The sequence below is a fragment of the Sphaerodactylus townsendi genome, linkage group LG11 (assembly GCF_021028975.2).
Source record: "Sphaerodactylus townsendi isolate TG3544 linkage group LG11, MPM_Stown_v2.3, whole genome shotgun sequence".
Lineage (NCBI taxonomy): Eukaryota > Metazoa > Chordata > Lepidosauria > Squamata > Sphaerodactylidae > Sphaerodactylus > Sphaerodactylus townsendi.
This window is the reverse complement of record NC_059435.1, coordinates 1305165-1332458: the sequence shown is the minus strand read 5'-3', so window position 1 is coordinate 1332458 and position 27294 is coordinate 1305165. Positions and strand designations below refer to the sequence as shown.

The window sequence follows — 27294 nt, the reverse complement described above, 5'->3', positions numbered from 1 at the left end:
CAGGTGTGTCTTCTCCCCCACACACACACAGTTGTCACCCCCACATTTCATGCCTGCTCTCCTGGAGGTCATTATCCAGCTCTGAAGTGACCATGTGCTTGTGACTTCTTTCAGTCCCCAATGCCATTCCAAATCCGGAACACATCTATTGAACCTGAGCAGCTGTGCAGCACAGGGAGATACTGAAGACGGTGCTTACTCAGACATCAGCCACCCCAAACCTAAACTACATGTTGAAAATAATATAGTTGCATCAAAACTGTTTTTCACCTTGTGGGAGATGAAGGGGTTCAAGAAGAGGAGGGATCTACAGGAGCACCACAATCTGATCTGCACATATGTAACATCTGGAAGGGGGAGCAACCTTGACTAGTATTTGGAAGGGAGACCTTCAAGAAATATCAGGGTTGCTTTGAAGGCAGGCCATGGCAAACAACCTCCAAACGTCCAGGGTTGCCATAAGTCAGCTGGGACTTGACAGCACTTTCCCCCAGCAGTTTATGGATGGATGCTAGGATGTATGGGATGGGCGCAATTTAACAAAACAAAAAAAAATACAAAGAACGTTTGGCAGTTTTTTATTTTATCACTTGTAACAATTCTGAGCCTTTTATGCAAAGCGTTTACCAAAAGAAATAACCAAGTACTTAGAAATGCAACATGAGAAATTTAAAAAGTGCCTTGCTCCTGCTACATTTTGATGACTGGGAGGAAGCTCAATCATTCTTTGTATTTAGAATATATGTTCTGTGAAACATCAACATGTGAGAAAGTGAACCAGTAAGAGAAAATGAACCACCGCAAAGCAGAATTAGGCTCTACACTGAACTTTGTGTTAACTATTCAAGTGGCTCTGAAAATAAACAATGCTTTTGGTAAAGAAATCAGAATATGAACACCCACACTCCTCCAGTGGGAAAGGAGCCAGCAAAAGACTGAAACACTGTTTAAGCACCAAGGTGAGCCCAAATCTATCCTTTACTCAAGGAGCGCGGGAGACCCTCCGGCACAGTTATTCTCATGCAACCTCAGGAAAGCCCAAAGGCAGGACCTGCGTGTTTTGAGCCAGTGGCATGTTGAGCTTTGCATGCCAGTGCTGGCTGCAGCTAGCCCGGGATGCAAACACATTTTTCATCCTTTTCACATATGTTATGAGAACAACATAGAACAACCAGAGCACTGCCGGAAATACAATAATTAGTCATAAATAAAACTTCACACTATGATCTCTCACAGAGCAGATATTATAGCAAAATTAGACCGGCTGCATTATTAAAACATTGCAAATTATTAAAAACATTATGAAAAATTATTTTAAAAAACAGAACCAAGTGGCTCCAAGAAGGCATCTGTGAGTTCCAATGAAATAAGAATCGTCTGTCTTTAGAGGCGTATTAACACCAAAAGCGCCAGTTACCACAACCCCACCCGACACTGTCGTTGTAGATGGTTAGTAACCACTTTGGAAGCTTCGTTGAATTTTATTAAACATTTTAAATGCCTAATAAAGGTTGTGTGGTCGTTTGGTAAACATTTTGTTTAAACAGCAAATGAAAAAAGCTTAAAATAAATTTTATTCAACATTGATAACTGCCTTTTAAAAAGATACAAACATTCATGAAAAAGTAAAAAAATAGATTTAAAAAAATTCATTTCAGCTAAATCTGCAGGACTTTTCGCTCATTCACTGATTCTGCGCACACACACACTAAGGCAAGATGTCAATGGCACCCTCATGATAATCAAGTGAAGGCCAGGTGCAGGAGGGTTGGTCAGTGGGCTGGCTTTTCATGGATGCTGACTGAGCCATCTTCCATACCAAAATAAACTCGCTCGGCCATGTCAATAAAGAGACCAGTTTCCACCACTCCTAGAACAAAAAAAACCTCAGTTATTGTTCACTACTATTAAAATGCTGTAAATCATATGTTTAGACCATCTTATGAGGATCTGGAAAGAACAGCAGTGCAATCCCATGAAGTCTGATTTTTTAGCAGTTCGATCCTGCATAGGAAGTATAATAAAGCAACTGATGTGCTCTATTAGGCAAAACTCTGTCCCACTGCCCTCACCCTTCCAGGGCCACTGACAGCGTGACAGAAGAAAGAGGCATCAGGGTGGAAGTTCCTTTCTTGCCCTGCCCTCCCCACTGCTGGAACCTCCTTGTAATCACAGCACGAGAGCATCCACTTGTATCCCCTCTTGTGCAATTTGATACCAATCCCTAGAAAAATATCCACAGTTTTAATGGCAAAATGCAGAGAAGCGGCTTTACAAAATGTTCCCAAAGTGCAGCCAGTTTCCGTTCTGAACAGCAATTAAAGTTAACACATTAATACAAATCTATTGTGTTTGTCACATGGGGCACACCACCTCCCCCACCAATATTATGCACTAGGACAAAAAGGGTCCTGTTAATTTTTGTCTACCAACGGGTACACAAAAAGGACTTCAATGGATATCCTCCACCCGCCACAGAAGGACCAGGCATAGAGAAATCACTCCCGGACACAAACATCATTTGTGAGCAATGATGAACATTTCCTTTCCCAAATGAATATGCCTCCAGACTGTAGGCAGTGGCCCTATTGCTGCCACATGCATTTGCCTGCTGACAGCTAGAAGGTGTAAAAATAGGTTTTTCCCTGGGAGTCGATTAATGCGAGGAAGCTCACTTGTGCCATTTTAAGAAGGTTGGACAAAGCACGCGGAAAACATCCAAGGCAGCTGCAAAAGTAGTCTGGTTGCTGTGTGTCAGCGTGCTCCAGCGCCCTTGCATACGTCTCTAGGTGCCTGCGCTCTTTGCATCAGACGGTGTACACCTTTTTGAGAGAGGCATGGACTTGTGGCTTGGGGCCGTATGGCAAGCCCTGTTTGATTGGCTGGCATTCCAGCGTGGTGAGTAGGGTGGGCTGGGGCTCACAGCTGTGAGTTCCCACACCTGCTCACATCAGTAAGTGACTGGGCCCTTCTTCCAACTGAATGGTGAACACCGGTTGGGATGCTACGGAGGCTGGGAATTTCCTGCCGGATGACAGTTCTGGGGGGCTTCGGCTTGGTTGCTGCAGAGCTGTGGCAGGAGCTGACGGGTCAGCTTTGTGGTGGTTTGGGCAGAGGAGCGCATCGTTTTGGGGGAGACCGAGCTTGCATGCCGGACCTCCCCGCCTTTGGGGGCCTCCATAAGAGGCTTGGAGAAGAAGGAGCAAGGCTTTCGAGGAGCATGCCTCCTAAAGAGACACAGAACCTCTGCCAGAAGCCGAGCCCGACACCCAGATGAGTGGGCCACAAAAGAATGGGGCAAATGCCCCATGGGCCAGGAACTCTGTCCTCCCCAATAAAATGGGGTGAAGCTGGGATCAGCCAGGGAGGCTGATCGGCTGAGAAAGATCTTGCTCCCTCTTACGATCAGCCCAGCTTAAGCTTTTAAGAATTATGTAAATAAAAAGGACTGCGGCCCTATTTCAATCCAAGCTGTGTCTGTGATTACTTGAGTAACCTCTGCACATCTGGCCGCAAATGGGGGATACACCTTTGAGGGGCCATAACTTTGGACCCCCTGAACCAAACTTCACTAAACCTGGGTGGTATCATCAGGAGAGTCTCCTAAAGATTCCTGGAAATTTTGGTGCTGCTAGCTTAACAATTGTACCCCTGACAGCAGGCACATCCCAAATTTCCCCAGATTCTCCTTTTAAATCCACCAGCATGGATTTAAAGGGAGAATCTGAGGTCCCCAGTTTAAACATTGAAAGTGATGCAGTTTCAGGGTGGGGGAGAATCCACCCCAAAACAGCATCGCACTTTCAATGTTGTTTATTTAACCTGGAGACCCCCAGATTCTCCCCTTTAAGGTGGATTTAAAAGGAGGCCAAAGACTCCCTAGTTTAAACACCATTAGAAAGTGGTGTTGTTTGGGGGGTGGATTCAGCATCACGGCAACTTGCCCGCCCACATGGGGGGGGGGAGGCAGAGGCGCCAAAACTTCCACAGATCTGCACAGGGCTCCATTTTCCCTAACTACGCCTCTGGCTGGGCCTCATGCTTAAATATATGAGCAATCTGACCACTCTCCATCTTTGCAGATTTTTTATGCTTGCTCATCTAAACGTTCTACCCACCGCCCAAACAATATTCCACACAAGAACAGAGTTTGTTCCTGCACAGCCAGTGTACCTGAGACGACAGAACACATGCTGCTTCATTGTAATGATTCAGCGGATCTCCGCTCACTTTTTCTCGAAGTCAGTTTGAAGAAGATTCCAGCAAGGTCAGATAGGGACAATGTATCATATTTGTTGAGTGATAACTACACTTACATTACAGAGATGGTTGCCAAGTTTTTATATAAGGTCCAGGAAGTGCCCACTCAGAATTTGGAGGGGAAAATATGCCAGGAAACATTGCTGAGGGTGCCATATTAGTGAAGCCTGGGCACTGCCCTGCCCCTTCCAAAAGGGTATTTGTGGGGAAAAGATCAGGCTTTTCTTGGGGCTTCACTACTCTGGCCAGATTTTTGGCCATTTGTTGGCCCCATACCCAACCCCAAAAGTACTCAGTCGGGGGTACTTCTTGCTTTGTCTAGAAGGATTGGACAGCTTGGGTGGAATTTTGCTTCCCATTTTTTGTTCTTATCCTGATCTGTAGTGGAGCAATCTTGTCAGGCACCCAACTGCAGCAGCACGGCCCCCAGTCGCCCAGGAGAGCTTGCAAAAAATGTACATAGCCCTGCCTGTGGCAACTTGGGGGAGTGACCTAACTAGTCTGGATGACTGAGGCACCACTGAACTAGAACAGAGATCATCAAGGAGAAAATCCTTTTGCATTTCTAGGAAACTGACTGAGCATTCAATTTTTTAAGCCTTCTTCTAATTAAACCAGCAATCCTCAAAATACGAGTGAAACGAGCAACAGAGAGGACCCAGGAACGTTTCCAAGGAATAGTTTGTCTCAAACAAGGCAGCATTTATCCAACACACTCTGAAGCTACAAATTCTAGCCCAACATAAAGCTTATTCTGAGTAAGCCTGCCAGGTTGGCCTATTCCTCATGAGTTCTTTATGTGTCATGCCACCAAATGCTACTTTTTTAAAAAATTTCATTTTTTCCTCCATTTGGTCCTGGAATGTTCTCCTTTCACTTTTCTACTGTTGTTTCCCAGTTTCCAATCCATTTCAGAGCCAGCATGCAATCATGTTGAAATGATCTTTATTTCTCCACCCCACCAAACATGTGGCCTTTATCCATGCCCTGATGTAGTTGCCCAATCTCCTCTTCAGTCATTTTCTCTTCTCTCTCTCCTTCCATTTTTGAAACATTTTTTTAAAAAAATCTCTACTGCATTAGTGATGTAATGTAAGGGCAGAGATACAAGTCAGGTTAATTGCATCTGCTCTACCAATTTCATTCCAAATGAGCAAAGTCATATTAAGGCAAATATATAACTCATCCACAATTAGGAGCAAGTAAAATTGACAGTGAGAGTTGGCTTTGCAGGAGGAAACCGACAAAGGCCTGCTGCAGTAACAATGGTGCTTTCCTGCAGAAGTGCCTTGTCAATTTCCTCTTGCAAAAGCACCTTCCCTTGTCAATTTCACTTACTATTAACTGCAGGCATGTTGTATCTTTGCCTTAAAGTGACACTGCTCATTTGAAATGAAATTGACAAATTGGATACAATTAACTTGGCTTGCATCTTTGCTCTTAGGTTACATTGCTAATATGATACAGAAATCCCATCACCATGAGGAGTAATGCTATAAATGCAACCCAAGAAACAAGAGGAAAAACAATAGGGGGAGTGTGGAATGATTTTCACATAAAATGTTTCTAAGACACAAGGTCTGACCACAGGGAAATATCGGTGATAAGTTGTGCATGTGAAAAGGGTCTTTGTTTTACTTCACCTGCAGCCCACATTTCCTGCCCTCACATATCTTTTCATAATCAAGACTCGGGGACCCAGCCTAAGCAGGTTTACTCAGAAGTTCCAATCTAATTCAGTGGGACTGATGCCCAGGAAAGTGTTCGTAAGACTGCAGCATTAATCTTGGAAATTTCAAAACACCAGTGGAAATGTAAGGGTTTCAATGGTGTCGATGTTCAGAATAGCCGCCTGGCCTTGACTGAATTCCAAAATCCGGGCGATGGGCCAGCATCTGCAGCGGAGACTCTGGTGGAGGCCTTATCTCATCGAGAGAGATGAGAACACCGTTCCCATGAGAAACCGGGAGGGGGGATGGGATGGACAGAGTTATAACCCTGTATTAGCTTCATGGCCGGGGAGGAGACTCTTATTCCTGCCACTGCACGTAGTGTCATGCGATGAGCTTTCTAGGAGATGTCTGAATAAAACTGCCGAGTCTTTACACCAAAAAGCCTTTTATTTCTGCTTCTATGGAATTCCTTACATTGTGGCAGGAATAAAGTCTCTTTACCTTTAGTGCGTAAGAGGTCTGTGAGTGGGAGAGTCAGTTCAGCGGGTGAATTGGGGAATTTATAAAGTCCACCGATAGAAATTAGCAAAACCCCAGGGAAAGACTGGGAGTTGCTTTCCGATTGGTGAGAGCAGGCCATTGGATGGACTGCTTCGATCTTAGCCAGGATCCATTTTAACCCCTCGGAAGAGATCCGTAGCCCAAATAGTCTATATGGAGGATTGGTAGAAAACAACATTTAGAAAAGTTTTTTGCAAAGAGGGAGTTGTTGAGCAAAGCGTTTTTAATACTTCCCGAGACCAAGGCTTCATGCTCCACTCCATGGTTTGTAGAATAAATTAAAAACATCATCTAAGTTACACAAACTACTCCCTTGTATAGTAAGTTGATGTCATTAATATATCTTCTATCTCTGCCTCATGTAGAACTTCGGTTTGATGAGGGCCATAAAAGCTCCGGGGCCCCCACTTAACGAATGGCATTACTATTAAGTATTCATACTGTCCAAATTTTGTGTTAAAATGCAGTCAAATGTTCATAGCCTTCTGCATAATCCTGACTCCTGTAGTATGCTTCTCTTTAAATCCAACTTAGTAAAAATACGTCCCTTGCCCAAATGCATCTAAAAAGGTCCTATTGATCAAAGGCAAAGGGTATTTATTGGACAGGGAAACCGCATTGAGTCCTCGGTAATCCGTGACAGAGCCTTAAAGACCCGATCCTTTTTTTTAACAAATAATAGCCAGGAGCAGCATATGTGTGTTTGGTAGCTTCAAATTAAGTGATGAATCCATGCGTAGCAAAGGTTCTTCGTCTAAGAAGGCACGAAGTTCCTTCTCCTCATTGGGACTCATCGTGGTAGAATTCTACCCTTGGGCAGTTGGAGCCCCTGGCTGTATATACGATTTTGCAGTCCAGTGTCTCTATGGGGGGTGGCAATTGATCGCGATTCTTGCTCCTGAAATACTCTGGCTAAATCCTGGTAAGCTTAGCGGTGGAATGCCTGTGGATTCGGGAGCAATTGGAGGGCGATGCACAGCTAGCCGAAGCTTTCAGGGGTGTATGTCATTAGGAGGTGAGTTATCCCCCCAATTCATGTGTTTCCTCCACAGGGGGGGTCAGTAAATTCTAAAGATCCGTTCTTTCCAAATGATATTTGGTTCATGCAACAACAACCATGGCATGCCCAGGACAATCGGAGTGTTTGGCCACTGGGGCCAGAATAAAACTAATTTTCTCCCAATGGTCCAGAAGCGCGAAGCGGAGGAGAACCGGTCGCGTTTTGAACTGGGCGGTCCTTCGGCCCCGAGGGGTTGCTGCCGTCCGGCTATTGTTAATGAGCGGTATGGAAGGCTTAGCTAGGGGAACTCGGTCTAATCCAAGTTCTTCAGCCACTTGGGGTCGCATTAAGCAAATGATAGGAGCACCCAGAATCTACTAAGGGCTGAAAAGGGCTATAATCACGAAAGGTGTGCTTAGGCGGGGAGTTTGGCCAGAATAAAGCTTGAACCGTAATGGGAAGCGCTACCTTCACTCACCAGCATCTGGAGTCGAACCCATATCCATGGGCGTTGATGAGAGGTGAAACTCCGCCCACTTCCCCCTCTTCTGGGTCGCCGGTAGCTTGCCGCCATTAGACGAGCCCGTCCGGAGGGGCGCCCGGATCTACGTGGTGGCTTGGCAGGATGGGGTGCTTGGAGCGGCGGAGCGGATTGGCTTTCTGTTTTTTCGGGCAGTTGGCAGCTAGATGACCCGGTCCTCCGCGAGTAAAAGGGCACAATCCCAAAGCGGCGCACGGCGCTCGGAGGTGGTTTCAGTAGAGACTGCTGGAAGCAGACTTCTGCGAGTGCCGCCCAGAGGTGGTCGTAACTTGGCGGAACAAAAGTTTGGTAAAGCGGGTTCCCGGCGGCGTAATCCAAACGAGACGCTTCATACTTGAGATCCCAATTGGATCCATTCAGCAATAGTCGCGTGGGATCGAATCACGCACGAACACCGTTTCGCGCAGTTTGCCGTCCAGGTCGGCATCGAAAGGGCATTCACATTTCATGCGCTCCAGGCCCACTCAGGAGTGGAGCTTCGAGCAGCCGCCGCGACGCGAAATTCACGGGCAGAATCTCGGCAAAAGAGCGGTTGCCTTGCTGAATAAGATTTAATGAATGCGGATGGCTTTCATTTTCAGCATCCGGATCTTGGAAGCGAAGCCCGCTTTAAGGCTTGGAGGAACTGCCATGAGGCACCGTGGCGAAAGTATCATCCCCTTTGCCCAGGTCAAAAAGAGTCACAAACCAGTGCGGCTGCCGCTCGATCCAAAGGCGGAACCGATGGTCCCGTATTTTTTCTGCGTTCAGACCGGGTTACAAATCGTCAATAGTCCTCCATGTGGGCATCGAGAGTTGCAGGATGAAGTAAGGAAGTTTGGAAGCGCGTCCCACGCCCCGGTAAGCGTGGCAGAGTATCGGAGGAGTCCTGTAGTATCCTCTCTCCATCGGACCCTCGGGCTTCAAGCAATGGGGCGGCCCAGAGTTGCGCAGGTTGAGGCGGCGGCGCAAGGAGAGGCGGAATCGGTGGAGGTGGAAGGCACAGGTGCGGGCGCCAGCTGGTGTTCTGGTGGGAGCAGCGGCCTTTGGAAGGTGGCAGATCACAGCGAGTAGCAGGACCCAGAAGCGTCGCCCCTCTGGCGTTGGCTGTACCGGTAACGGCGTATTAGACTCCAGCAGGGCACTGCTTGTCCCGCTGCTTCCTCAGCTCCTTTTCAAAGGCGGCTAAGTCTCTCTCTTTCCTTACTTGAAGTCAAAGGCATCTTGAGTCGCGCATGCAAAGCTGCTTTCTCTCGTTCCAGATCTTGGCCAGTTACGTCTTTCGTTGAATGGCTGCGAGTTAAGTTCACTTTTGTGCACGCGATGGCCTTAACGTTGCTTCCAGCGTTGACGCTTCTAAGTCCATTTTGGAGTGTTCCAGGACCTTATCATGGACCCGATAGATCCCTGCATATAATATTGCCCGTTGCTGCTTAACGCGTCTTTGGCACAGTCCAGTTTTCGAGTTGGATTTCTTTGGCGCCTGCTGTTCCCCGGTCCTTTTGCGGGTTTTCACTGCTTCTCTTTCGCTGCAGCTGCTCGCCGTTCCTCTTCCCATAGCTGGCGATTCCACGGGCCCATGCTTCTTGGGCATCTCGCTTAGTCCGGGCCACTTCCTCATCCCAGCTCTCTCTTTTGACGGGAGGGGAAATAAGGTCAGGATGAGAAGAGCAGGCTTTCTTCGGATTCCTCCCTCAAGCCGGAATTCAGCACCTGCAAGTGATGTCCACCGGCGGACTCCACGGGCGACCTCTGGTGCAGCTGCTGATCCGGGATCCTGGGGAGAGTCCGATTGGGAAGCTGGTATGCGGATACCCTCCCAATCCCTCGATAGGAGTCCCGGGTTTCAAGCGGTGGTCTTTAGGGCGGAGGCCCCGAGTCGCTATGCCCACGGCGGTGGATTCTTGGGAGCATCATCCAAATACGAAGTCCAGGTAATCGATTCAATTGAGCTCCTGGGTTGCGCGCCGATAAAGAAAAGTGGTCAGGCCCATCTCCTCCGTGACAGGTTGCATCTGAGGTTTGTAATCCACACGCGGAAAGCGGGTAGGTATCGATCCACAGGCGCTTATCTAGATCCATGGACAGCCAGCCCCATTTAAGCGACTCATGCAGGAGTCCACATGATCGATTCCCTGCGTCCTCTCGTCTGCCAACGAAGTAAGGGAAGACTTCAAAGTGTTGATCACGAGTACGGGAAAAGAGTTACCAAAGCGAGACCCGTTCTCCCGCCGGTTCCTGCCAAAATCCAGAAGGGAAAGCTCGGGCCCTCTTTGGGGCTACCGGCGCCCTTCCTCAGTTTCAGGAATATTCAACCCCTCCATGCCGAGACACCAGAGCTCCACTACACTGGAAATATAGATCAACTAGGAATCCTTCCACAATTTAATGAATTCCATAAAAGCAGAAATAAAAGGCTTTTGGAGTGTAAGGCCGTTTATTCAGACATCCTAGAAAGCTCACGTACACGACGTGGCAGGAATAAAGTCTCCCGCCAGAAGCACAGGTTATAACTCTGTCCATCCCATCCCCCCTCCCGGTTTCTCATGGGAACGGTGTTCTCATCTCTCTCGATGAGATAAGGCCTCCACCAGAGTCTCCGCCGCAGATGCTGGCCCATCGCCCGGATTTTGGAATTCAGTCAAGGCCAGGCGGCTATTCTGAACATCAACACCATTGAAACCCTTACACGAAACTGTGAACCTCAAATATCACACACCTATTAATAAAAAGAGTTTCAGAAAAAAAGCTGCAATGCCTCAGTCATATCTAGATGTTCTAGAACAGCACAATGACTTGTTGAATGATTGGCACCTGGTATCATCTTGATTGCCATGTTCACATCATTCCAGTTATGAACTTTGTCAAATTTCCAATCCAACAGAAAATTCCCATTGTCTGTCACCACTGGACCCTAATAAACAAAAGAAAAAACAATAGTATTGGTCCATAAAAATCTTATTATTTTTTAAGGCATCAACAAAATTAGCCAAAACAAGTGGGGCCCTGCAAAACATGTGCAGGGCAGAGAGGGGAGGATCTAATCTCCCCCAGAGTTCACCAGTTGCTTCTGGGCTCTGGTGTTGCAGTGGGGCCACCACCACCTCATCCTGGCAGCTCACCTGCACTACTCCAGGTAGGCACATCAATCCCTCTGCCAGAAGCCACCTTTCCCCCTCTCTCACACAGCAACATACCTGGACTTCTCTGGGCAGGCACACGGAGAGTCCTGCCAGGATCTCACTTTCTCTTCCTCTATGCTTTGGTGGCGAACCTTTGGCACTCCAGATGTTATGGACTACATTTCCCATCAGCCCCTGCCAGCATGGTCAATTGGCCATGCTGGCAGGGGCTGATGGGAATTGTAGTCCGTAACATCTGGAGTGCCAAAGGTTCGCCACCACTGCTCTATGGCGACTAGCTGTCAGTCCCCCACTCAAACAATAAAATGCTTATAGGTTTTCAAGGATTTTATTGAAGACATATCAGAGACAGAAGAAGATAGTTCTGGCGAAAAGGCGTTAAACAGTTGATAATATGGATAGCATAATCCTCACCCCCACATGGGAACAGAGAGAGTCAGAAGTGTCCAGTTTGGAGGCCCATCCCAGTCGCAGAACTTTAAGGCCAGTACTGTTGATAGCATTGCACTTGCAAAAGCACTCCCAGACATACCCCCCCCCCACAACAGCATCCTGACATTTTTGCCCCCCTTAAGACTCCTTCCCCAGTTTGCTTGGACAGGCACGATGGAATGCTTTAATAAGTTGGGGTGCCTGAATGCAATCTGCATTCACCCTATAATTCTGCCCAGGTAAAGAACTTTTCCATGAAGCCAAATACCGCAAGTGGTTCTGATAGATGTGAGAGTCCAGCACATCCTAGATTTCATAATGTTTGGCACCATCAATCAGAACTGAAGGAGGATGAGACGGGGCAGGGGGCCAGACGTCGGGGGAAGCAGCTCTTTTGAGGAGGCTGCAATGGAAAACAGGGTGTATTCTGCACAGTCACCTCATTGATTTTGCTAATGATCTGAAAAGGGCCAATATATTTGTGACCCAACTTCCTGTATTTATGAACGTCTCTAAGGTTCTTGGTGGATAGATACACCATATCACCTACTGCCAGGGTGATGGGACGGTGATGCTTATCTGCCTGTGTTTTCTGAGTCCTTGGCCTTTTGTAATGCTTGAAGAATGGGGTCCCAGCCATTAACAATCTGCTGAATCCATTCCTGCAACTCAGCAGGATCGACAGCAGGTTGTCCCAAGAAGGAAAGGGGCTTGGCTGATTGTCCTGAAACTGCTTCAAAGGGGGTCTGTCCTGTGCTGGTATGCACTGCATTATTATAAGCGTATTCAGCATGTGGCAACAGATCCACCCAATTATCCTGATGCTAGTTGCTGAAGCATCTAAGATACTGTTCCAGGGTCGGATTGGTGCGTTCCGACTGGCCAAAGATAACTCTTGCTCCTCCCCCAGAAGCTTCAGGAACGCCCTCCAGAACTTCGAAACAAACTGACTGTCCCTATCCAAAATTATTTTGTCCAGGAAAGAGTGTAGGCGATTGATATGCCGAATGAACATTTTGGCCAGTTTGGGAGAACTTGGAATGGGCAAACAGGGAATAAAATGCGCCTGTTTGGAGAACAAATCCACCACCATCCAAATTACAGTTTTACCATGGCTGGCAGGCAGATCGGTGATTCCCTTTAGTCATGGAACAACCCCTGACATAGGCATCTATATCTTTGCACACAGTGCCCCCCAGAATTGATGCCTAAGGAGGTGGAGAGTTTTTACAAAGCCAAAGTGTCCGGCAGCTTTGGAATCATACCCCTGCTGGATGATTGCACTGCGAAGAGAGGGCAGTACAAACTGCAGGTCGCCCCTCCACCACAGTCCGTAAGCTCAAGCAATGACCACCCTCCTCTGGTAGAAGGGGCTGTTTACTTGCCTCCAGAAAGGCGGAGAGAAGTTCGGAAGGTTCAATTTTACACTGAACTTCTTCCCGGGGAAAAGCAACCCGCTGGCGGACGCACTCTCCCGCCTCCCTGACTCCTCTCTGGCTGAGGAGTGACCCATAGGGACTATGTTTTCCCCCTCCCAGCTGGGCTTCCAAGCGGTCACCAGGTCTAGCACTTGGGCGCAAGGTACGACTACTGGCGTCCCACTGGCCCTCCCACGGGCTCTCGAATCGGACCTCCGCACACACTCGGTCCACATTCCCGATGGGGATCGGGCGGCTGGTGTCCTCACCGAGCGGGGAGGTCTTTGGTGGAGGGGGGACAAAGTCTACGTCCCGGGAGAACTCCGCGGGAGGGTCCTGGCAGGCTGCCACGATGCCAAGACAGCTGGGCATGGTGGATTCGTGAAAACAGTTCTGGTGGCCGTCCCTCCGCAAGGATGTGGCTGACTACATGGCAGGGTGCCTGATCTGTGCTGCTGCAAAGAATGTAACGGGGAAGCAGCTGCTTCCCAGCCCCAAGGCCCCGTGGCGGCACATCTCGATGGACTTTATTACGAACCTCCCAGTCAGTGGTGAGAAGTCGTGCATCTGGGTAGTAGTGGATCTTTTCTCTAAACAGGCTCACTTTGTCCCCTGCCATGGGACCCTGTCAGCTCAGAAGATGGCCCGCATGTTCCTCACCCACATCTACCGCCTTCACGGGCCCCCCCGCAAAATCATCTCCGACCAGGGCCCACAGTTTATCTCCCGATTCTGGCAAGCGTTCATGAAACTTTTGGGGATAGAATTAGGACTTTCATTGGCGTACCACGCAGCAACGGACGGCCAGACCAAACACGTAGACGGAATTCTGGAGCAGTACCTCTGCTGCTACGTGAATCAACATAACGACTGGGCTTCCCTGCTCCTGTTCACGGAATATGCCTACAACAATGCAGTTCACTCGAGCACAGGCCAAAGCCCTTTCAAGGTAATCTATGGACATGACAATTCCCCTTTTCCCCTGTAGGGGGAGCCTACAGACGGGCCGCCGGACCTACAAGACTGGGTCACTTCCCTGCGCGAGACTTGGAATACTGCACTAGACTCTTTGAATAAAGCCAAGGCGGATTACAAGTGCTTCGCGGACCGCATAAGGGTGTAATAAGCCGCCTCCGTGGATTACAAGAGTGGGTGACGGCGCGATACCTATCTACAAGGAACCTCTGCTGGGGCCTCGCCGGGGACCTCGCGAAATCTTGGGGCGTTTTCAGTTCGCTTCGGACCGCTTCACTGTCAGCCTCTCGAAGTTATCAACACGGTTGTGGTTGAACTTGAGCTCCCGAAAACCCTCGCCCGTGTACACCCGGTGTTCCACATCAGCCTCCTGAAGAAGGCTGCCCCCTGCGACAACTGGCATCCAGACGCCCCCCCCCCCCCACTGGAAGTGGTCAATGGCGAGATCCATCAGGAGGTCGCTGCCATTGTGGACTCACGTATGCACAGAGGGACTTTACAATACTTAGTCGAGTGGAAGAACCCTCCCCCCAGTTACAACGAGTGGGTGGCAGTCCAACACATTGCTGCACCGCACCTCCTCCGGGCTTACCCCGACAAACCAGGTGGGAGGGGGGCTTAAGGGGAGCGGGATGTCAGGGCCAAGGCCTTTCCAGTAAGTTTCAGTTTCCTTTTCCCCAGCAACTCCCATTTCTGCCACCACTAAGGACCGTCTACTGCACACCGTATATATACTGAACCCTCAGTTCCAGCACCCTGTACCTAGGGCTACACAAATCAATAAAGTTTGTTCCTTTAATATAAAGTCAACTGGTTTGAGTGTGTTCCGCCTTACAGTCAGTAAGAGGTTCTGGGAGCAGGCAGAGACTTTTTCAGGGTTTTGTTGGCCTTTGAAGGAAGACACATCAGGTCAGGCTGGGCAGAAGCCACCAGGCGCCTTACCCAAGCCCAACTGCTTGGAATTGTTCGACTGCAGCCAAACTCTCATCCAAACTCATCTCACAAGCTTGTTGTGAAGACAAAATGAAGGTGGGGAGAATGATGTAATGGGGAGAAAGTTGAAGTACCTTTGAAGTAAGCAGACAACACCTAGCTGCAGGGGGGGTGGGAATGAAAGCCAGCTTGGTGGGCGAGCGGGAGATGAAGCCAGAGGAAAGCAGAGCATAGGAGGGTTGCCAGGAGGGACGTTTATCTCTCTTTCTTTCTACTTCACACTATTCAGTTCAGTTTTATTGCATAGGGTCAAATGCCTTTACAAAGCACTGACAACAGAAAATAAACTACAGTAAAACTGGATTAAAACTCTATAAAATTAATTTTTTAAACAAATGTAAGACTCATTCATGAGAGAGGCTCCCATACCTCATACTGCTTAGCTTATTAGTTTTAAGCAGATTACTAAAATATTAGCACAACTAGACCACATGTGAATGGCTGGGAAAATCAATCACAAGAGCATAGCATCTCACAACTGGAAGAGTGATAGGTCTATTGTCTTCTAATAAAAGAGGAAATGTCTACACTTGATCTGTTCAATAGTTTAATGGCAAATGAACCTCAGATGAATAAAAGAAATTACAAATTATATTTCTTGCTGCTATAGCCAATCTTCTAACATCAGCAACTTCCATTGACCAAGTTAAGTCTGGTCAGACCAACCCTCTGTGTATTTAAAACATGGACCACTTATGGTGTACATGAGATTTTTTTGCCCAAAACAACAACCTTGTAAGAGACAAATGCCTTTCTCAGAGAGGACAGTCCAGAGGTTGCTCTTAGAACATAAGAACTAGCCTGCTGGGTAGAGATTTGTTCAATATATAAACTGAAGAGTAAGGGGGCCAGCACACACCCCTGGCGTACAATAGGAAGTTGTCCATCTAACCAAACTCATTTGTTACAAGGGCTGGATATGACATAAACGTGACTTGGTCAGGCTGTGCTGGGGGCTGGTGGGGTGGCTGCCTTGGCTTTCAAATGTAATGCTTTAGTGTATATTCAGGATGGTAAAACTGAAGATAAATAAAGGGCTCTTTGGTCCTCATGACTCAAACTTGGGATTCATTCCACAAATAGCAAGTCGATTGTACTTAAATTCTGGCTCAAAAAAAAGCTGAATGCTGCTTTGTTTCCCATTTGTTGTTTGAAGAGATAAATGTACCAAAACTGGAGGTCTTAAATTCAAAGAATTAGCAAAAAAAAAAAAAAAGGTTTTCTTTGACTTAGACTTTGTAGCAGCAGAGTTAGCTAGTATTATATACTGAAGTTGACAGTGAACTGTTTGATTTCTCATTTAACTTCCTATCAATGTCTGAATCAACTCATTTTGAAAAAATCACCCTCCCTTGAAGATTTAGAATGAAAACAGGAATTTTTTTGGGAACTGATCTGTCAATTTGTTAAGTTTGTGACACCCTTGCTTATACTTACCGCTTTATTGACAGCCATCCTCAGCTCTGCTACACCACCAAACCTTTTGCTCAGGGCCCTGGTAACTGGTCTATAGGCCATAGGGATTACTTCTATAGGGATCCCGTTCTTCCATTGCTCTCCAAGGCTTTTAGACTTCTTTCTATAGGAACATAGGTTGACATGAAAGTTGCATTAATATTATGATAAATGGCACACTTTTTCTAGATTTACTTTTTAATCTATATTTATATGCTGCCTTTCTGCCAAAGCATTCAGGTGGACTACAGCTTAGAATATAAGAAACACAACAGAAAAAAGTGGGAAGAGACAAAGAGGAAAGTAAATAAACTCAAAATATCAGCTCCTCCGTGATGTTCTCCAGAGGAGAACAAAGATTTTCTACAAAAGTGATATTAATCAGGAGTGTCTCTAAACAGGGTCAGGTCTTCTTACTGCTAAGTATGCCAACAGGACAGATGGAAAAACAAAGGCTTCTCACTGGCCGGCTTTAGAGCGATGGTTGAATACAGTTACACAAGACTATGCTGTTGCTCTGCAAGGGTCCAGAAGTAGCACACAAACTCCCAATAAGAAAGCTGTACTAGACTTTCTTAAAAAACAACAACAGCACCTTTGGTAGCATTTGGAAAATTGCCCAGATTGCTAGGTGTTAGGCCTCGAAGCTTAAGCCCATAAGCAGACTCTGGTTTGCTGATCAGTAGTGTTTATTGATGATGCATCGAAGAACCAAAGCTTGGCAAAGCCAGTTCTGACAAACATGGCCTTTGCCACCTCCTTTATCCCATTGCAGGTCCCCCCTCCAGCTTTCCCAAGAATTTGTGAAAAAATCCCCCGGAGCTGGGGCGCCCCAAGGTCAGCAACAGATACTGAGGCCCCTTCCGCACACACAAAATAATGCGTTTTCAAACCACTTTCACAACTGTTTGCAAGTGGATTTTGCCATTCCGCACAGCTTCAAAGAGCATTGAAAGCAGTTTGAAAGTGCATTATTCTGCATGTGCGGAATGAGCCTGAGAGAAATCACGTATCTTCCTGCCTCCATGGGACAACAGATATAGCTCTGTCTCCCACAGGACCAGGGTGTGAGGGGAGCCGAGTTATCTACAAAGTGTGTGAAACCATAAAGTAAAGATCAAGGAAAGGATGCCCCAAATAGCAGTGATAACATATAGCATGGTGGTTACATATATCTTTTAGTAGAACTGATTTGTAGATTTAAGCAGTTACATTGAGGTAGGAATGCATCTCAATCCAGTGAAGTTGATGGGCAATAGATTTAGGTGGGACGAAAGTAAATGCTTCTTTACTCAACAAGCAACTCAATTGTGGAATTGGCTGACAGTGAATGTAGGGCAGATTCAGTTAGACAGATTCATGGGGGATAGCTCCATCGATGGCTACTAGCTGAGCCATCCCAGTGGCAGGAGGCTACACCAGGGGAAAGTATTGGCCATCTGGGGGAGCTGACTGGCTGCTGTGTGGCTCCTCTGATCTCCTCCTCTTGTGTAATACCACCTAGTTAATAAATCACTGAAATTCAAAAGGTATAAGTGTTCAAAGACAAATATACATCACAGCCAGCAAAATTCAACACAACCTGCCAGAAAAAAGACAACACTGAACATGTGAAGTTTCGACAAGCCATTTTCTGGTGAAAAAGTTATAACTTAGCTAGGACATGGAAGCAGCAAAAAGCACAGAATAAAGTGGATTCTACACAGCAGATTTATAATGAGTTACAATCATTAATAGAAAACAATTTGTTTTCCATTAATAAAAAGGGAAAATGAGTTCATTTATAGCAACTGCAACTTGTTATAAATATGCTGTGTGGAATGAGCTTAAGAAGAAGAAGAAGAGTTTGGATTTATATCCCCCCTTTCTCTCCTGCAGGAGACTCAAAGGGGCTTACAATCTCCTTGGCCTTCCCCCCTCACAACAAACACCCTGTGAGGTAGGTGGGGCTGAGAGAGCTTCGAGAGAAGCTGTGACTAGCCCAAGGTCACCCAGCTGGCGTGTGTGGGAGTGCACAGGTTAATCTGAATTCCCCAGATAAGCCTCCACAGCTCAGGCAGCAGAGCTGGGAATCAAACCCGGTTCCTCCAGATTAGATACACGAGCTCTTAACCTCCTACTGATGAAAAGGAGGCAGATACTGACCAATATGTGGATTGTAAACATAACAAAACACAAATGTTATTATACGCTGATTATTACTTTACTCCTCACTCTTCACCTTCTCAAAAAAACCAGCAACAACTGAAGGCAGGGTCTCTTACCTGTAATCAGCAATAATAACCAAGCATTTTGCATAACCAGCAACAATCTTCTCCTGCGTCAGGCAGCCCCTAGAAGGAGGAGAACCAAAACAAGCCCAATAGAACATTAATTTCTATTTAATTTATCTGAATATACCAATTTTCAGTAACTGACAAGTGTTTTGGGTGGTTCAATAAAAATGGCAATGAAATCTTGCTGCCAGGAGGGCTTGGAAGAGGCAGCTACAAAGAAGGAAGATAGTGAGATAATGGTGGTGTCACTAGGGCAGAGATCACAGGAACTATGAATTACTTTTAGTGAATGAACTCACAAAAGGTACTATTTTGTGAACAGCTTCAGTTGATTTTCAGTCAAGTCAGTTTCTACTAACAGAATATTAGTTAGGAGTGATCTAGTGAGCTGTGAACAGTTAATTTACGTAAACTCCTAACATTTCAATTTTGTGGTATCCTGGTGAATGTCAAATGGTGTGAACCATCTTTTATGACATCTGTGAATTATTTCAAATGCTTGATGCACCCCATGGGCTGAAGGTTGAGACTCAGAAGACTCAGGACTCCCATGAAATTTGAGCAGATGGACGGGAGCCCCATGGATGGGTCCTGATCCACCTACAAAACTGAAACTGTTTTAGTTCAATGCGGCCCCCACTGGGAAAGGAGGCAATTCATTGTGGCAAATCTGGGTCATTACCCAGTGATCCTGGGCATGTCTTGGCTCTCCAGGCATGACTGGAGATCCGCTGGCAGGACAGGGTGATCCGCTTCACGGAGCCCCCTTGCAGCAATCACCTCAAGCCGGGGTCCTCCAAATTCATTCACACTCCACCGTTGGAGCAACTGCCCCTGAACCCCTTGGCAGCCCAAGGAGAGCCGTCTCTGGTAATCCCGAAGGCGTGCCGAGACTTGAGTAAAGTGTTTGAGGAACGAGAGTGCAACAAATTACCCCTTATAGACGAGATTACGTAGAAGATTTAGTTAGTCCATTAACAGATTACGGTCTTTAAAACTAATAGAATTGACACTGGTGTGGTTATTTACTTGTTCTCCCTGAAGGGAATAATATATTGCCTTCTTACCCTCCTCCTTTAATAAGATTGAGATCCCAGTCAACTTCATCAGCTCCATCAATGGCAACATCCAGCTATACAGATACAAAGCAGATTCATTAACATTTCCTACTTCTGTCAGGGAATCAAAGAGGATCAGAATATAAAGAGTGGCCCTTCTTATCCAGCACAGTGTTTCACTCAGCAGTTCACTGATTACCCCAGTGGGCCAACAAATAGGCAGAGTCTGGTCTTTCACCACAGAACTGCTATTTGGAGACTGACTGCCTCTGAAGATTCCCTTTAATCACCAGGGACAGCTACTGATGGACTTCTCCCTCCAGGAAGCCTGAAGGCCAGTAATGCTTGAGGCCATCACTATACCCACTGGCAGTGAGTTCCGCAGCTTAATCACTTGTTGACTAAAGTATTTCCCTCTGTTGTCTGGACGGAACCTGTTGCCCCTTAACCTTGATGGATACCTATGAGTATGGGGTATCTCATTTTGAGGGACATGCATAGCATCCAAGAAAGAAAACCAACCTATTTACCTCAGGGTGTCGGTCCAGGTCACTTAAGGTTAAGCCATTCTGCAGAATCAATTGGCGAGCCTAGAGGAAAAATTAAAAACCAGAATTCTTTCTCAATGTCTAAAAAAACAAATCAATTCAGCAACAATCAGAGATTTTGCCTGGTTGAGAATTAGATATATTGAGAAGGATTGTCCAGCTTGACCAATACATATTTTTAATTTCAAATACCTTTAATGGCATATAAATAGTTTAACATTAACATTGCAAGATAACCACAGCCTCTACAACTTCTGGCGAGTTAAAAAAAACACCATTTAAAAATTTAGCCACCGCTTCCAACAGCTCGTAGTTGTGGCTGTTTAAAAGATATATAACCTTCTGTTTATCTGTAATGCCTTCACTTCCATGCAGGAAGGGGATTATGTGCTTATTCCTATCTATCTCATAGAAAGGACAATTCAACAGCATATGAGATACTGTTTCCACAGAACCCATGCCACACGGGCATTTCCTTTCTTTATGTGGAATTCCAAGGTGGCGTCCAAGGTTAAAGGAAGAAGGCAGGGCATTACACCTAGCGAAGGTGATTGCTCTACGCCACCGGGTACAAGAGACTATGTCACTAACCTTCCTAAAGAAACATATATTCTGATATAAAAATTGAACCAGAAAGATAAGAAGAACAAACAAATGAATCTGGTGGTATTGTCCTAATCTGCTGCACTCTTGTCAGTAAAAGTATCTACACACAGACACAATACTTTGTTGAAGATTGAGGATTTATTCTGTGAGAGTGTTACGTACCATCAAGTTGTTTCCGAATCACAGTGATCTTATTAATTACTATCCTCCAATATGTCCTATTATTAACAGCCTTGCTCAGGTGTGAACGCCCGGGATGGGAATACTTTCGCCCTCCCTCATTTTTGTGGTGTCTCCCACCGGCGCCAGCAAGGACATGGAGCTGGCCCATGGGGCAGGGCCTGCCACAAGGTCAGCAGTCACCACCACCCCCAGTGCTTCCCTTCACTCTTGGAGGGGAAGGTGGGGTGTGTGGCAAGCAGGGGCAATGGGAGGGGTAGGTGAAGGGTGGCGGCAGGGGTACCGTGAGATATGAAGAGTGAGGTCAAGGGTACCCTGACCTCGAAAAGGTTGGGAAACACTGGTGTAGAGGATAGTACCAGTATTTGGCATACATGAATTGTTCACATTTTTGTAATACACATAAATTATTTCAGTGCTATATTGTTTATTATAGCAACCACCTAATATATAAATTCAGAGAGGGTTGGATCCAAGCTTTCTGCAAACTATCTCAGTTCACTTTTGTACAAAAGGTCTTTAATATTTTTTTCTCTTTGCAGTTTGGCCTCTGTATCCCCCTCCCCCGCCACTCCAGAACGTCAGAGGAATGCCAGGAATAGAATGAGATGTGGCATGGGGGATTGCTTCCCCAAGGAAAAATCAGCAGTAATCTCGTTTTACTTGAGCTTTCCCTTTGCTCATGTAATGGGTGCTCAAGGTGGGGGAGGATTTCTGCCAACTCCCCCTCTTCATGCAGGAAGTTGCTACAAGATTGCTTCTGGAACTGAAGCATCCCACAAAGCACACAAAATATTTTATTTTTAACTTTCATGGAGGGAAGAAGGTCATCTTTTAAACTTACCCGGGCAGTTTTGAGAAGGGCATGCTGCCTGCAAGCTCTGTTCTCCCAGCTAGCTCCATCCCAGTCCTTTCGTCAGTATTCTAGCCCATCCCCCCTTTCTCTCCTGTAGGAGACTCAAAGGGGCTGACAATCTCCTTGCCCTTCCCCCCTCACAACAAACACCCTGTGAGGTGGGTGGGGCTGAGAGAGCTCCGAAAAGCTGTCACTAGCTCAAGGTCACCCAGCTGGCGTGTGTGGGAGTGTACAGGCTAATCTGAATTCCCCAGATAAGCCTCCACAGCTCAGGCGGCAGAGCTGGGAATCAAACCCGGTTCCTCCAGATCAGAGTGAACCTGCTCTTAGCCACTGCGCCATTGCTGATCCTTGGACCTGAACAGATTGGGCTCCAAAAGGGTAAGTCTACCCTAGACCACTGCCTTGTCCTGAATACTTTAATTTCTAAATACAAGGCTAATGAGACCCATCTCTATGCAGCCTTTATCGATCTGCATGGGGCCTTCGATTCAGTCTCTAGAGCTCTTCTTTGGGCCAAATTGGAAAAAATGGGGATCAGTAATAGATTATTGTATCTAATCCAAGTTCTCCATTCTAACACATTCTGTCAAATCAAGTGCGATTCAGATGGTATGCTAACCTCTAAAAGTCCAGTCCTTAAAGGTGTCAAACAGGGCTGTGTTTTGGTCCCGACCCTCTTCAAGCTTTTTTTGAATGATTTGGCCCCCACCCTTACAAAGTTGAACTCTCGCTGCCCCACTTTAGCTAGGAGGAAAACTCCTTTGTCCCCAGTAGGGAGAAAAGTGGGGTATAAATGTAGTAAATAAAGAATTCAAAAGCAGAGATCTAATCAGGGCCCAAAATGAAGTGCATCCTGAACAGTTCGGAGACATCCATTAACAAACCCATCTTCATTCAGGCATTGCCAGGCCCCCAGAGACACCCTCGCTATTTTCCTTATTTAAGCTCAGTTATGGACTTAGGTTTTTTTGTATAGTATTCTTTGGGAGGGAACCTTAGTTAGGTCCTGTTCCTTTAAGAAGCCCTCAAGAGGCAAAGCACTATAGCATTCTTATTAGTTAGCAGTTCCTGCTTCACAGTCTGTTAACGGTAGTTCAGGTGTCTGGAGAAGGCTGGAGACAGCAATATCTCAGAAGTTTAAGGTGTAAAAGATCCATGATATTTTCAGTAATCCAGTTCCAACAGAATTACAAAGAAACAGAGTCCAGTTAGAGGACACTGGGGGAACTCAGAATAAGAAGCAAGCAGCACAGACTTCCTTAGAAGCAGTTAAAGAAAGAATTGATGTCTGCAAATTCTTCAAACCATCTCCAAATGTTGCCAGCTTTGCAAGTATTCTTTTATTTAGATAGACTTCTTGGGAGAAGTCAGAGCCCTAAACTTTCAATATTATTAAACCGTTCTTGAACTGTTACTTATTTGTCTGTGGGTTCTGTCCGGCCAAGTGTAAAGAACCTGAATTTTAGTTTGCTTGGGGAACAGAACAGGCACTGACAGACTAGGACACTGCCCTGTCATTCTCAAGCGACTGATGGATTGTAAACGATTAATCTGCATTTTAAGAAGAAAGGGTTAAGAACACACCTGAAAAGATGTAGGTATACAAGTAATGGTGAGATTCTCTTGCTTCACTCTTGCTGCTGTGTAAAGAGAAATCCTGAATGTAACATACAACCATATTAAAAAGAATCATGCAAGACAAAACATCTCTGCTTATTCTCTTTCAAGCGCTCAGGTTACTGGGGCTGCTCTCTGGCTGCACAGAATAAAAGGGCTGAAGTATAGAAACAACTGGGAATATGAACATTTACAGTTTATTTACTTAAAGCATCGCTATGCCATCTTTCCACTCAATAGAATCCCCAAGTTGATAAACATAAAAACATTAAAAGATTTCAGCATTAAAACAGTATTTAAAACTATATTAAAATAATTAAATAGAACATAAACACATATAATAAGATTTATTTACAGCTTTTCGCCAGCTAAAAACATAACAAAACCTAAACCCAGGAAATATGTTACAATAAAGTGAAAACAAGTAAAATGGGAAATTTACAGGATTAATTTGTTGGAGATACAATAAGTTGTCAGGCCTTAAGCAATACTGTACACTATTTTACAACCTGGACCATAAATGGGGAATTAACATATGAAACTTTTAATTAACTTCTCTTCATAGCTACTATGCAAACTTTCAATTAAATGCTCAGTAATCTTCAAGCAAGCTGTCTTATAAAAAGAACATGTGAAAAATACCCGCTCAACAGTTTCCAACTTCCCAGGTTCGCAAGGATAAAATCTGTCCACCCCAGGAGACTTATTAAATTTCCCTTCTAAACAGGCGAAAGGCAGGGCTGGACACCTAGCAAGTGAATAAGCAGCCCTCTTGTGGCTATTTATTTCCAGGGGCTAAGAGTAGGCAGTTGGTGCTGGAATGTATCACCAAAAATGAAGAGAGTGGGGGACTGTTAGATCTCGGAACGTTCAGCCAACAAACGGACTCTGAAGTATCAATCAGCAGTGTTTACTGATGAGGTATTCAAGCACCACACTTGGCAAAGCCAGTTCTAACGAAGTTGGAATCTACAGTCCCATATATCCCCCAAAACATCCCCTTTCCCAGAGGCAGCCTCTGGAACCAAAACTGCCCCAAGGTCAGCAACAGATAACAGTGGAGTCACCTGGTCTCCTGCCCACAACAAGGTAACAGCTGTAACTCTTTTCTCATGGGACAGGGGAGGCATAGTTCACTACAAAGCATGCAAAGGCATAAAGTGTGGGCCAAGGAAAGAATGCATGTATTGCAGTGATGACATATAACAGAGCTGGTTACGTATATGGATGGCTGCAGGAATTTGATAAGCATCCTCCTGACAGGGATCCAGGTGTATTCCTTAGAGTATCCAAGCTAATGTTTTTGCCTTGGACAAAAAACACCCTTTCGCCTAAGGCTGGTCAGGACAAAATGAACCCCCTTTGATTGAAGAAATCTAATTATGGAATAAACTGATCTCTCACCTAGGTTAGCAACATGTATACTGAGGGCCAGCTTTGAACCCGATGCCTATATGATCATCCCTTAATATTTATTAGTGCCAACAGATATTCCAATTCCTATATACAGTTTGTTTACCAATGGCCACCACTCTTGTTTAATCATTACTGATTGTCAAACATTCACTCTCACAGTACTCGGTCACTCTTCCAAGTACTCTGCTGAAACCAACTGGGGTCCTCTATGCACAGCAGCATAGAGTAATACATAAAAGTGGGGAAACACGAAACAAAAGAATTACTCTTTGCAGTTTCTGAAGGATGACAAGATTTTCTGGCTTCATCCATCAAATTTTCTAAGTGCAAAAATGCTATTCAGTTACTAACATTCAGCAAAAATGCTATTTAGAACTTTTTCAAATCCTAACTTCAGCTTTTGTCATCTCTTTCCAGGAGTCCACAACATCTGGACACCATTATTGAAGTTTGGTCATCACCACCTTTTCTCCTCCCCCAAACTTTTGGGGTGTGCAGACTGCTTATGAGAAGGGGGAAATTGGCCTTTTATGCAAAACCAAGCTTTATAGGGAAAGTGGGAAGCAGCCAACGAAAGTGGCATTGCATAGCACCCTCTTCTCTCCATACTAATAGGTATACTTGAAATTTTTAAACAAGTCTAGGTCATATACACCTTAATGCTGTATACATACACCAAAAATCACAATTCTGTTTACTGTCAAAGTTATGAATGATGCATCTTATGTTCTCTTAAGTTGAACAGATGACAATTCCACCCCCTCTATGGCTTAAATATTTCACGAAAAATTAGAACACTACTATATGCAATTTGGTAGAGGAGTTGCATTGAATCACTAGACATGCCAAAATGGACATAACTGGACATTATATGGGCCCACGCGGATGAAGCCTAGAGCCAGGATCATCACATCTAAAACTTAGTTTCCTAGCTTGGGCCTGCACATGCTGGGCTTTAGAGACATACACATGATCAATATAAGTAGTAAGCCCCAGTGGCAAACGCCCTTTGGCAGGACTGGTGTGAGCGAAGACACCCACCACTCACAACCTAGATCCTACCAAAAACTTCCAGTGAGAGGACTATTCCGATCAGCAGAGCGTGACTTTTCCCTCTACCCGCCCCTGCTACAGCTGCAAAGGCACCCTGACATGCTGCTGGTGGGGACCCCCCAGAAGAACACGAGGAAGGATTCAGTCTGCAGGTGGGAGGGGTGAAATCAGCAAAAGGCACCAGCCTCTCTCTAGCGCAGGATCCAACGTAATGGCCTCTATACACACAAATATTCAGGTGAACAAAATCCAGCACCCCAGACATTACTTCACATCGAAGGGACGCTGAAAATACATACCCAGCCGATTTACGGCATGCACGATGGTGGAGCCGCTTCCAATTCCAAGAACGTGATTATTCTATCGATTGAAAGATTCACATTAACATTTTGCATTCAAACTTAATGCTGTTTTGCAGCGCCTCTGCTAGACCCCCCCCCCCCCCCCCCCCCGGTACCAGAGCGGAGAAGCGGGTGCAACCGGCACGTCCCCCACCCCCACCCGGAACGGGATGATCGCGTGGCTTGGCCGGCACCCGGCGTGTGGAGACTTGACGGACTTCTCCGCATTCGTATCCCCGGGACTGATTCAATCACGGGCTTCATGCGGCATCGCGCGGGGAAAGGCGGTAGTAAGAAACGTGGGGCTTCACGGTCGCGGGGCCCGTTCTGGACGTGGGCAGCCAGCCGTGCCTTGACCGGGCCTGCTTCCTCCTGCCCCAGACTGACCGGCCGGTGGGAAGGGGGGAGGAGGAAGCAGCGGAGGGGAAAGGACATTACGGGGGAAAGGGGCGGGGGAAAGGCACCCCGCCGGCGAGCCCACGGGAGACTTCCGCTGGGACTCTGCCAAGCTCCGCGAACCCGCCCGCCCGCCCGCCCGCGCGCGGAAGGAAGAGGCGACCGGCCCGACGCCACCATCGCCTCTCCGGCTGGGCCCGCGCTGCTGCTGCTGCTGCTGCCGAGTGAAGGTCGGCCGGAAAGCGCCTCGTCGTCGGTGGCAGCGCCGACACTCTCCGCGGGCAGCGAAGCCGGCCAAACGACCAGGCCGGGCCGCGCTCTCCTACCTGCACGTGGGCCTCGACGGCGGCCCAGGCGGCCCGCCGCTTCGCCTCCTCGGCCAGGGCCATGCCGCTCGCCGCCCTCCCTCGCAGCGCCCACAGCGCCCTGCCGGACTCGCCCCAGCCCCAGCGCGGCATCCCTTCTGGGGCCGCCTTCGCGCGGGGGCTCGCGGGAATCGTAGTGCTGGCTGCGT

At 46.6% G+C, this 27294-nt stretch overlaps 1 protein-coding gene across 1 annotated transcript; it reads right to left on the bottom strand.

Annotated features, from left to right (window-relative positions):
• Positions 1-562: 562 nt before the first annotated feature.
• RPIA (ribose 5-phosphate isomerase A) lies at positions 563-27294 on the bottom strand. Its single transcript, XM_048510296.1, has 9 exons — positions 27107-27294; positions 26343-26403; positions 23542-23597; positions 20295-20354; positions 19774-19838; positions 18695-18763; positions 16413-16554; positions 10829-10928; positions 563-1870 (listed from the first exon to the last, which is right to left on the bottom strand). Exons 1-9 carry the CDS (start codon positions 27236-27238, stop codon positions 1773-1775), a joined length of 783 nt encoding a protein of 260 aa, XP_048366253.1. The 5' UTR covers positions 27239-27294; the 3' UTR covers positions 563-1772.

Bases quoted from the DNA above. Each gene is read 5' to 3' on its own strand.
- RPIA (XM_048510296.1), bottom strand. From the start codon at position 27,238: ATGCCGCGCTGGGGCTGGGGCGAGTCCGGCAGGGCGCTGTGGGCGCTG. The intron at 26,404-27,106 runs GTAGGAGAGCGC...TTCAATCGATAG, and splicing joins CCGTCGAGGCCCACGTGCAG to AATAATCACGTTCTTGGAAT. The intron at 10,929-16,412 runs GTAAGTATAAGC...TTTGTTTATTAG, and splicing joins GGATGGCTGTCAATAAAGCG to GGTCCAGTGGTGACAGACAA.